At 55.5% G+C, this 11,917-nt stretch overlaps 2 protein-coding genes across 2 annotated transcripts in view; both read left to right on the top strand.

The window, feature by feature from the left end:
* Window positions 1-2,381: 2,381 nt before the first annotated feature.
* Window positions 2,382-4,825, top strand: TOR4A (torsin family 4 member A). The gene is made up of 2 exons (XM_019641096.1): window positions 2,382-2,672; window positions 3,460-4,825. Exon 2 carries the CDS (start codon window positions 3,497-3,499, stop codon window positions 4,724-4,726), a length of 1,230 nt encoding a protein of 409 aa, XP_019496641.1. The 5' UTR covers window positions 2,382-2,672; window positions 3,460-3,496; the 3' UTR covers window positions 4,727-4,825.
* A 398-nt stretch (window positions 4,826-5,223) lies between these two features.
* The window catches only part of LOC109382536 (uncharacterized), a 10,843-nt gene continuing 4,149 nt past the window's right edge, over window positions 5,224-11,917 (top strand). The window contains exons 1-2 of the mRNA XM_019642099.1: window positions 5,224-5,272; window positions 5,437-6,057. Of these exons, the coding sequence (XP_019497644.1) occupies window positions 5,224-5,272; window positions 5,437-6,057 (670 nt within the window). The remainder of the gene's footprint in view (window positions 5,273-5,436; window positions 6,058-11,917) is intronic.

Here is an 11,917-nt window from a genome sequence, read left to right on the forward strand (position 1 = left end):
GGGGACATGCTGAGTGTCAGGCTCCGCAGAGGTCACTGTGACCTTGACAGGTGCAACCCTGCAGGTTTGGGGGAGGGACCAGAGATACCTGCAGAAGGGACTGAGGAAAGCAAAGATGTGAGGGGTGGTCACAGGAGTTTTTTGTTTTTTTAGTTTTTTGGTTGTTTTTTTTTTTTTAAGATTAAAGAAATCCATATTTATGTCCTCATGAGAATGACCTAGTGAGTGAAAAGTGGCCGGGATGTGGAGGTGGCTGTCACTAAGTGGACCAGAGGGGCGGGGCCAGGGCACAGGCGCCCTCAGAGCAGGGACTTCTCAGGAAGGAGGCAGGTCTGGGGGTCCAGATGCTCGGGGGCCCCTTCTGGCTGCTTCCATTTTCTTCAGGTAGGGAACCTGGTCCTGGCCTGGGGAGCAGGATGGAGTGGAGGTGGGGCCAAGGAGAGAGGAGGAGGAAGGAACTTGGCTTGGGACCCCATGGCCCACCTGAGGCTTGTGGTCAATATCAATAGACAGAGGTCAGCACACTGGACTCCTCCACCCGGATGAGGACCGGGGACTGGGAGGCCTGGGGGGTGGAGAGTGTGAGCTGCAAGCACAGGCTGTTGGTGGGGCAAGGGGGGCGCTGCAGCTGTTGGCATGGTGGGGTGGTGGGCATGTGGCTAAGTACAGGGCCACAGGTGTTGGGGGTAAGCAGCCTTAGGAGCAGAGCTGCAGGAGGGACAGTGCCCTGAGCAAGCACTGTTGGGAGATAAGGGAGGACGTGGAGTGGGAGGGATGGTCTGAGGACGGGCGTCCACATGCGAGTCAGGAAGGGGTTTGGGAGAATCGGTCCCTGAGGGGCGGGAGGGGGAGGAGAAGCAGCGAGGTGAAGGGTCTGTAGAGAAGAGATTGAAGACACCTGCAGGACTGAATTCAGGGCTGGAGGTGGGAGGGGAGGCCCAGAGCCGGTACAGCGTGTGGTGGGCTGGTCTTGGGATGAACAGGTGGGCCCCTTCATGCTTGGACATGGGGGGAAAGTGCAGGGGGTTGAGGCTTTAGCCCTGGGCTCAGGTTCACCCTTGACCCTGCTGGAACTGGGCCCTCTGGAGCATGGTTTTCTTGACTCCTGCCACGCCCTGTGCAGGTGCTCCCTCACTCCAGTGAAGGGGTGCTGGACCCCAGAGAGTTTGGTGGGTCAGCCTCTAGCAGAAGCAGCCAGCTAGCCACTGGAAACAGGCCTGCCTTAGAAGCCTGGAGGCTAGAGGGAGGCTGAGGCCCCAGAGAACCCCGCCTCCATGCCGGGGTCACGGGGCTCAGGCAGGGCCCGGACAGACAAGCGTTCTGCCCTGGTCCCAGGAAAGGTGAGGTGCCAGAGGGTTCCCCAAGCACCTGGCCCTGCCCTTTGCGGGGAGCCAGGCCTCACTGCTACCGAAGATTGGTGAACACAGGGTTCTCAGTGTGGGGGGCAGTGCTGTGGGACATGGTGATGCTGGCAGAGGGCACTGGCCGGATGGACAGACAGGAACTTGCACTTGTCTCCAGGATGCCTATGAAGTTCATATTCTGGAGCGAATGGGAAGCTCCAAGCCCATGCTGGACACCTCTCTGATGCAGGCACAGGGCGTAGAGAGCCAGGAACGGCCACACTGGGCTGGGAGGGGGCACATGAGCAGGATAGACTCAGGTGGGGCCCCGGAGCCAGAGGACAGGACTGCTAGGCGTGTGGGGTGCAGGTGGGTTTGGGGGCATCACTGTTGACAAGTCCACTGGTTAGGAGGGCTGCAGATGGGCTTGGGCCTGGCGGAGACCAGCTCCCTTGGCCAGAACGGGAGGAGCGGGGGCCATCTAGGCAGGGCCACCATAGAGGTGGGAAATGGGGTGAGGGCATTCTTGGCACAAGTTCTTTCTAAATTTGCTGTCCCACCAGGACGCTGAGCCACGTGGGGGGTCTTTCCCTGTGCTAGAACTCTATCTCTGGGTGTGTGTCCACAGAGGCTGCAGGTTGGGGCGCAGGGGAAGAGGGAGAGGTAGGAAAAAGGAAATGAGCCCTACTCTGAGGGCCTCATGGGGTCAGGGGGGTGGAGAGAATAGGAGTGATGTGGGGACACAAGCGGGGCAGAGGACCCTGCCTGCCTCTCCACTCGCCCTACTCCCCTTCCCCCCACTCCAGGGGACCATGGTGGTGTCAGGTGCCAATGATGTCCCTGGGGTGGTGGTGGGCATCTGTGGGGGGCAGACTGAGGTGCAAAGACCCGTGGGGTCCTGGGGTAGGGCATGCCTTCAGCTTCACCAGGTGTCCTGAGCCTGGACCGACCCAGGAGGGCTGCAGGGCTACAGAGGGTAGGTGACACGCGGGCCAGGGCTCATGGTCAGGGCCCCGCAAGCCGGCCAGGCCTCCCCATCTGGCGCCTCCGTCCAGTTTAAGTCCCGCCCTCGCCGCACCCCTGACTCACTTCCTTTGCATAGGAGCTGGGAACCTCCCCCAGCTTCTTCCGATCTGGGCACTCCCTGGGGACCCACAGGTGCCGCTGCTGCCCCTCCAGGCCTGAGCAGACCCAGTGAGGCCCCTGACCCCAGCCCGACTCATCAGGAAGCCATTTTCTGCTTCCTGAATCAGGTCTCCGGGTCTGACACAGGCAGGGGCCTCCCTTGGGGGGGCTGGGCAGCAGGAGCCTGACCTCACGCAGCTGCAGGTACGGGGGTGGTTTGGGGGCCAGGGGCTTGTCCCCCGCGACTGTCCAGCTCTGTCTCTTCAGTGGCTCATCCCTCCTTCTCCCGCTTTGTTCATCTTTCCGCCCCATCCCACTCTCTGGACGCTCCCGGCTGCCCCTCCATCAGTGTTCAATGGAGGATGTTGGGAGGATCCCTGTCTTTGGAGGGTGGGGAGCTGGGAGGTCTGGGCTCAGCCTGGGGACAGGGCTGGGGCCCATTCTCAAAAGCAGAAGTTCCAGTCAGATCCCTCTCCCCCATAGTATTCTTAAGTGTGGGGGGGTGCATCTCTCAACTCCAGGGGTGCTCGGGCCTCTGCTTCCCGTGGCCTCTTCTTGGGACGCCTACTGCCACTGGCGCCCGGCAGTCGGCAGGCCGGCGCGGGCAGGGTCGGCCTTGACCCTTCTTTACCCCTAATCGGCGCCTGGTCGGCACCGACTCCTCCTCCAGGAAGCCGGCTGCCGCCCGATAAGTTGCCCCCCCCACTCCACCCCCACCCTCCAACACACACACACACACACACATACACACACTTCCTCAGGGCCCGCGGCTGTTTACGGGAGGACCCGAGAGATTTGCATGGGGCCCCGCGGGGAGCTGCTTCCTGGTCAGAAGGGCAACATTCCGGCCCAGCGAGGCCGGGACTGGGCTCTGATAGTAGGGCAGCCCGGGCCGCACTACGGTGCCTCCCAGGGGGATGCGATCATTCGGGGGAAGAGTCCTAGTCGGCGTTGCGTAAGTCTGGAGACCCTCCCCATCTTCCTGTTGCAGGGAGGGTGACCTGCATGCCGGACGCCTCCCCTGAGATATGGACCGCGGCCATCCCAGCCCGGAGCCCGCGGCCGCGGCCCCCGGTGCCCCTAGCCCGAGCGTGATCGCGCCGCTGCGCGCCGTGGTCCGCCTGCGCCGCCGCGTGTGCCTCCTGCGCAAGAGGCGCCTCCTGCCGCCCGGCGTGGGGCCGGACTTCCGGGCCCTGACGCCGCGCGCGGACGCGGACCGACCCCAATTCTTCACCTTCGACGGCCCCGCGGAGCTGAAGTCCAGGACGCCGCGCAAGAGGCGCCGACGCAGCCGCGTGGTGCTCTACCCCGAGACCTCGCGCAAGTACCGGCCGCGCGCGGAGCAACGCAGCCGCGCGCAGCACTGCCTGTTGTTGCTCGTGGCCATCGTGGGCTTCCAGGTGCTCAACGCCATCGAGAACCTGGACGATAACGCGCAGCGCTACGACCTCGATGGGTTGGAGAAGGCGCTGCAGCGCGCCGTGTTCGGCCAGCCGGCCGCAGTAGGGCGCATCATGGCGCTGCTACGGGACTACCTGGCCACGCACATGCACAGCCGTCCTCTGCTCCTGGCGCTGCACGGACCCAGCGGCGTGGGCAAGAGCCACGTGGGCCGCCTGCTGGCACGTCACTTTCGCGCGGTGCTAGAGGACAGCGCGCTCGTGCTGCAGTACGACGCGCGGTACCACTGCCCCGAGCCGCGCGATGCGCAGGACTGCCGCGAGGAGCTGGCACGGCGCGTGGCTGACGTGGTGGCACAGGCCGAGGAGGAGGAGAAGACCCCACTGTTGGTGCTGGACGAGGTGGAGCTCCTGCCACCGGCGCTACTGGACGAGCTGCACGGCTTCCTGCAGCCACAGCGCTCCCACCACTTCCGTAACGCCATCTACGTGCTACTGAGCGGCGCTGGCGGCGCGGAGATCACGCGCTTCGTGCTCCAGAACGCGTCCCGAGCGCTGACCCTGCGCCTCGACGGTGCCCACGGTGCTCGGGCCGAGGAGGAGTTGCGCGCGGGCCTGCGGACGCTCCTGGTCCGCGAGCACCCGCTGTGGCAGGCCGCAGCCATCGTGCCCTTCCTGCTTCTGGACAAACGGGACGTGGTCAACTGCTTTCGGGACGAGATGGCAGGGGAGGGCTTCTTCCCGGAGCAGGCCCGCGCTGAGCTCCTGGCTGCGCAGCTCAACTACTACCGCGTCGCTGGCCGTGAGTTTGCTGTCACTGGCTGCAAGCAGGTGGTGGCCAGGGTGAACCTCTTGTAGCATAGGTGCAGCTGGACACGACGGTAGTAGCGGGGAGGGGATCCTATGGATATGCCGCGGGCCCCTGAGGCCCTTAATAAATCTATCTCTGGCGCCCCAGCTGGTTTGCAGTTCCAATTCCAACCCCTCAGAGTCCCCAGTCTGCCACCTCCGGGTCCTTAATTCCGCCCCCTTCCTCAGCACCTACTGTGTGCCCCACATCGCAGGCATCCCAAGAGGGATGGGTGTTCTCAGAGGGTTAACAGACCCCAGATTCACACAGCTGGTCCCCTGCAGAGTTGAATGTGACCACTGCTCTGTGGGGTGCCTGCAGCGCACCTGCTTACACCTGCCCATCCCTGCTCACCTGCTCATCCTGAAGGCCCGGAGGCCTCGATGCGTCTTCAGTCCCGTGAATCACGGGTAATGCCGGGATTTGTCGCGCTTCTTAGGCCCAGGAGTCCTCCCTGCCCAAGGCAAAAGCATGGTTGGCTGTGTTTACCCAATAAGCGGATCCGATGGAATCGCCTCAGTGTTCTAGAAAGGGAGACTCTCAGGGTGACAGTGGTAAGGAGTGGCCCAAGTGAGAGGCCCTGACCTCTGGGATCACCCTGCCCTGGCCCCCCACTTGGCCCAGAACTCTGAAGTGGAGGAGGCATCTGAATAGGGATCCCTTAGAGCTGCAGAGATGCAGAGCCCTGCCCCCCACTGCTTCCCAGGCCCGGGGTGAGGGCTTCACCCCTGCCACCCTGGACGCTCCCCAGTAGCCAGCAGACCCAGCCCACCCCTCGCTTCACTGTCACCTTTGGCGTGGTGGTTTCTGGCTTCTCGAGGCCCCCGCCCCCTCGCCCCCACAGCCCCGCGCACAGGGTGGCCTCAGTGCTGCCCCCTGGTGGCCGTGCGAACCAGCTTGGGCGGCGATGACCGCAGGGGGGGGTCCCGTGTCTCCCTCACGGTCTCCCGAGAAGGGCTCACGGCCTCCGGGGGGAAACGGGCAGAGACAACGAAGTACGCCCACAACAATCAGTCCCTAAAGGGGGGCGGCCGGGGTGGGGGTACCGGCAAGGTGAAGGTTAGTGTGCCAGGAGCTCGAAGACCCTGGGCCGCAAGGGCAGGCGCGGCCGTCCTGCCCAGAGAGGCGGGTTCCTCCCGGCTGCGAGAGCTCCCTGGGGCCTGGAGGGGTGGGCAGGTCTGGGAGGCCAGGGCTGTGTTCGCCCCAGCTCTGTGCACCCCAACCCCACTTGCTGGGCGGCTGGGGGTAGTAGGAGCCCCACCCTCTGAGGCGGAATTCCTGACAAAGGAGCCTACACTGGAGCACCGGTGCAGCCCTGCCATCCAGTGGCTTTTTCAAGGTGTGTATGACAGATGGCACACAGAGACGTGTACTTCCTTTTGTGACTTTATTTTGTGTCTTTTAGTTGTCCTACTTTTTTTAATATAAAGATTTTATTGGGGAATTGGGGAAGGGGAACAGCCAAGTCGTTGTCCTTCAATCTTCGTTGTGGGTGGGCGTACCCCATTGTTGAACTGGTGAAAAATAACTCTCCAGGTAACCCACAAAAGAAACGGTTTATTCCGCAAAAGAAAAAGAAGCAAGACCCCTGCCGTGGCAGTGCGGAAAGCACGCCTCCTACACGAGCTCCTACCGGCAGGCAGCCCACGTGGAGGCAGACAAGACCCCGGTTTCAAGATGGCTAATCCCTTTATTATGATTCCACCCCCAAAATTACTATAAGGATGAACGGGAAATCAGGACTATAGAGTTAACAAGGGCCCAGCCCCACCCATAGTCCTCCCAGCTCTATGGTTAAGCATCTTAAGAGGCCAGTTCACTTTATTGGCATCATCCCATGCGGGAGTCGAACTAGAAACCTTATTGCTAAGAGCGTGCGCTCTAACCACTGAGCCATCTGGCCGTCCAGCAGCAGCTCAGGGCAGCTCAGCTCAAGGTGCCATGTTCAATCTTAGTTCTGGGGGTGGGGGTACAGCCCCCAATCCTCTGCGGGAGTAGAACAGGCAACCTTGTTAGGAGCACATGCTCTCACCAGCTGAGCCATCCGGCCACCTGTTGGCAGCTCAGCGGCAGCTCAGCTTGGGCGCAGCCCACTGGCCCACGTGGGAATCGAACCGGTGACCCTGTTGCGCAGAGTTCATGGTTTTAACCAATTGAGCCACTCAGCTGGCCTGTCGTACTCTTTCTGTACTTCTTTTTTGGGTCGTGGTTCCCCCCAGTACGGTGTTCCATTTTTGTCCTTAATCCGTTGACAGTTATACCAACAACACAACTCGCCTTATGCTCTCCTGTGGGCAATTCAAGGACTTTCGATGGGCTGAGCCCCAATTCCAGTGGTGCCTTACCAAGCACCCTAACTCTGTCCCTTTAACATGATGCATACATATCAGACACTGATTATATTTCAGTTTTGATTTTTGAGTTATACTTTATTGATTTATTTATGACCTAGTTCCTTCTGTTCCAGACACTCTGACTCCCACGGGCCATCACTTGCGTGTCCAGTTCCCGCATGCCTGTGGGGCTGGCTCTGGGCTCAGTCCTGTTCCCGGCTGCTGATGTTCTGTTGCCTGATGGCAGGATGTCATTTTTCTTGAAGAGTCACTTGGCTCTTCTTGGTTTTTTTTCCTTTTAACTTGATTTTGTCGAATTCTTGGAAAAACCTTTTAGGGTTCATTGGAATTGTCAGATGGATTTGGGGGATAGTGGATCCTTGACCCCACTGCACACTTGCTAAGGCCTGATGTCATGTCTTTCATGTTGTGAAGGGTTACTGTTGTATAATAGGACATACATCCAGAAAAGTATATAAAGCAAACTATATATTCAAACCTTTTCACAAAGCAGGCACCCATTGTGTGCATCATTCAGGTCAAGAAACAGGACACGGGCAGCATCCCAGGAGCCCCCAAGGTCCCTCCAGCTCACCGGCCGCCCCTGTCCCCCTCCCCTGGGGCAGTAACTCCCCAACTTTTGAGATAATCACCACCTTGTTATTCTCATACTTTAACCACCCAGCTTTACAACCCTAAGCTGTCTGGTTTAGTTTTATGTTGTAGCGTTCTTCTTGGATTATTTTTTAAAAATTGAGGTGTCATTTAAAAAAATGATTTGAGATATGATTTACATACCACAGAATTGACTCGTTCGGGTAGACAATTGAATGATTTTTAGTAGATTTGCAGAATTGTGCAGACTTCACATTCAGGCTGAGAACATTGCTCTCAGTCCAGAAAGCTCTGTCCTGTTCATTCTCAGTGAGTGGGTGACGGGGTCAGATCCATGGTGACAAAGGAAAAGAGATTTAGCGTGCTGAGCACTCGGCAGAGTAGAAGGATGTCAGATTATAATATTGTACACCTGAAATTCATATAATCTTGTTGACCAATGTTATCTCAATTAAAAATGTTTTTTAAAAGATCATCAAGTTCTGGGGATTATAACTAATGAAAAACAAAACAAACCCTAATGTTTGGCAAAATGCTGGAACACTCTCTGGGGACGTCCCCCGCACAATGACACCAGTTCTTTCCCCCAAAGCCTGTTGGTTGGAACAAAACTCAGGCTTGCTCGCGGAAGCCCAGCAAAACTGTTTGTGACTGTTAAACGGACTTCAGGTTGTTTGCAAAGAAAATTCTGGCCTTCCTGCAGAAGTCGACCCCACATGTAGCCTTTTCCTCTGTGTGTATCAACGGGCTGACCCGAGACCTTTCCTTTCTGATAAAAGGACCAGGACCCAGTGGGGACCGTGTCCACAGATTTCGTTAATTTGGCAAACCAGCTTGCTTGCTCCGTGGGTGAGTCACCTGAGGGAAAAACAGCTAAAATGCTTAATTTTCAAGTCCGGCCAATGAAAGTCGCTTTACAAACCCCAAACCTCCTAGTTTCTGCTGATAAAGTGAACTGGCCTCTTAAGATGCTTAACCATAGAGCTGGGAGGACTATGGGTTGGGCTGGGCACTTGTTAACTCTATAATCCTGATTTCCCGTTCATCCTTATGGTAATTCTGGGGGTGGGATCATAATAAAGGGATTAGCCATCTTGAAACCGGGGTCTTTTCTGCCTCCACGTGGGCTGCCGGTAGGAGCTCCGTGTGGGAGGTGTGCTTTCGCACTGCGGTGGCCGTCTTGCTTTTTCTTTTCCCAAATAAACCGTTTCTTTTGTGGATTACTTGGAGAGTTATTTTTCGCCAGTTCAACATTTTGGGGACCTTGTTCCGGGATCCAGAGAGGAACAGAACTCCGATGGCTTCTGACCGGTGAGCAAAAATCTATGGCGCCAAACTGAGCTGTTTCACACGACTTTTTGCTCCCTGGCTTAGAGGCCTCGGGTAAGTTTCTCTCCTGGATCTGAACGAACGGGCCTTTGTGTCTGGTTCTATAAGGGAATTTAAAATTTTTTTCTGTTTTGTTTCATTCGTTTGTTTTGTTTGTTGTTGTTGGTGTGTGTGTGTGTGTGTGTGTGAGTGAGAGAGAGTGAGAGAGAACGCTTTAAGGCCTATTTGTCTACTCTCGTGGCATGTTGGCTTGCTTTCTTCGGAAAGCAGGTTCTGTTTCTTTTTGAGACAAAAACTGGCCTTCGCCTAACGTCCCTTTGGGATAAGAGGTTATTTCTGCTGAAATTAATCAGTTTACACGACGTTTAGATCGTGCTGTCTCAGTGAAAAGTTAACGGAGTGCCACGCAGCGCAGTCGATAACCGAACTCCCTGAGCGTTGGTTATTTGCCTGGAACTGGCTCTAGCCTTTGGTCTGATTCCCAGCGATCAGGCTGCTCCAGAGTGAGAGTGGAGCAAAGCGAAGATTCCCAGTTTGCCTGAGTTGTGAACTGGTTTTGGCCCAGTGCCAGCTCAACCTGTAACTTAAACTCCCTAAGAGTTGGTTATTCGCCTGGAACTGGCTTTTAGCCTTTGGCCTGGTTCTCAGTGATCAGACTGTTCCAGAGTGAGGTGAGCTGAAGACCTGCAGGTTATAAGAGCTATACATTGTTTTGGGCCCAGCCTTTAAAATGGGATCTCGAATGTCCAAGCCTTCTAAAACTGTCCCTCCTCCAGAGACACCGGCCGAACACATGTTTGCAAACCGCGGAGAATTTTCATGAACGTATTTAAATGGGCATTTCTGACTAAGAGGAATCATAAAAATCAGTGGCCACTTTGGGGAACTTTTGAGATTTCCAAACATGAATTTCTTAAAACTAAATTGGATGGTAACAGTGTTGTAACTGAGAAAGAGGAATGGAATGCCTATTTGGAGTGGTATATGGAGGCGGCCAAACAGGACTGCAAATCCAAAGTTGTTGGCTTACAAAATAGAGTCTCAAAGTTAACAAAAACTGTTAAAAATTTTAAAAGAGACAGAATGGCGTCTGAAACCTCATGCTCTTTGTCTACAACACTGCCTTGCCCTTCCCCCACTGCTGCTTCACCTCTTCTACTTTCGACGACATCTTGCTCTTTCTCGCCCCCACCTCCGACTCAAACCTCAGCGACAACGTCTTTCGAATCTCACTCTCTCTTTTCTTCCTTAGAACCTATCAGTACTTCTCCATTTAAGATTAAACCCTCTGGAAATCCTAATAAACCCCACGTTTCTTACATCCCCTGGACCAAAGCTGAGTTACGAGCCATTGTAAAGGAGTTTGGTTTCCTATAGTAACTGAGGATTCTAATAAATTTGCTAAGGAATTTGATATTACTATTCAAGCTTATCAGCCTGGGTTTTCTGATTTGTACCAGCTGATCCATATATTGGTTGGTGAAGGCCAAGCTAGACATTGGATGAGGATTGCCGGATGGGAACATCCTGAAAGGGATTTAGAAAAGCAACCCTCCAGTTATTGGAAGGAAGCCAGGGAACTTGCTCCAGAGCTGCATCCAGTAATCCCCGAGGCTTTGCCAAGGTCTATCGATTAGAACAAAATCCACACTTGCTCGCAAAGGTCTGATGAATCTGATCATGACTACTGTAATAGGTTTTAGGTGGTTTTTAAAGAAAACTTTGGTCTTCCTTCAGATATTGACTCCACACGTTTCTTTAAAAAAAAAAAAAGATTTTATTGGGGGAGGGGAACAGACAAGTTGTTGTCCTTTTGTTCTTAAGTCTAGTTGTGGAGGACGCCGCTTCACGGGTCCATGTTGGTATTATCATTGTGCTCTTCCCGAGTGAGGCAGTCCGGCCATTGGACTGTGGCTTATGAAACCGCACGCCAGCTGCCGACCAGCCCCACTGCAGCCTACACCGTTGCCGGCGACTCACTGCAGCCCGGCTCTAGGTCGAGCTGTTGTTCACCATCTTAGCTGTAGAGGGCGCAGCATCACTAGCTTTCTATGTGGGATCTGAACCGGGCCCTGCTGCTCAGAGCTGGCGTCCCAAGACAACTCTTAATCAACGTGCCACTTGGTCAGCCCCACACGTGTTCCTTTTAATTCCTTGTTTGTCAATAGGCTAAATAAAAACCTTTCCGTCCTGATTAAGATCCAGGATGGGATGGGGAACTATGCCTACCCTAGAATTGGTAAATTTAGCTAATGAACTTGCCAGTACCCTAGACGAGCCACCTAAAAGCAAGATCACCAAGACATCTGAATTTCAGCCGTGGCAAACGAGAAGCCCTGTACGAAACCAGAAAACCCCAACCTTTTGCCACTACTGCAAGGAGCAAGGACACGGGAAAAGGGATTGCTGTAAGTTGAAGTGTACAAGACGCTCTCTGCCAACTAACCAGCCTCTTTCAGGTCTTCCTAGTTTCCAGTGACGGGGCCCTGAGGAATTACAGGGGCTTTTTCCAGTCCTTCCCCTTAATCATCTTGGAGAAACTTCTTTTCAAATTGGGAGGAAACTTTGTTCTTTTTTTTAAAGATTTTTATTGGGGAATTGGGGGAAGGGGTACAGATAAGTTGCTGTCCTTTTGTTCTTCAGTCTAGTTGTGGAGGACGTTGCTTCCCTGGCCCAAGTTGACACCATCATTGCGCTCTTCCTGGGCTAGGCAGATTATTCGCCGGCTTCTGGACAGCCGCTCACGCTGGCTGCTGGCTACACACGGTAGCCCATGGCAATCCACTGCAGCAGGGGCTGCAGCCTACATGGTCGCCTGCGACATGGTAGCCCAGCTCCAGGTTGAGCTGTTGTTCAGCATCTTAGCTGTGGAGGGCAGTGTCATTGGCCCTCATATGTGGGATCCGAACTGGGGCCCTCTGG

This window comes from Hipposideros armiger, unplaced genomic scaffold (genome assembly GCF_001890085.2).
Source record: "Hipposideros armiger isolate ML-2016 unplaced genomic scaffold, ASM189008v1 scaffold_3, whole genome shotgun sequence".
Lineage (NCBI taxonomy): Eukaryota > Metazoa > Chordata > Mammalia > Chiroptera > Hipposideridae > Hipposideros > Hipposideros armiger.

Coding starts and splice junctions, on each gene's coding strand:
- TOR4A (XM_019641096.1), top strand. CDS start 3,497: ATGGACCGCGGCCATCCCAGCCCGGAGCCCGCGGCCGCGGCCCCCGGT.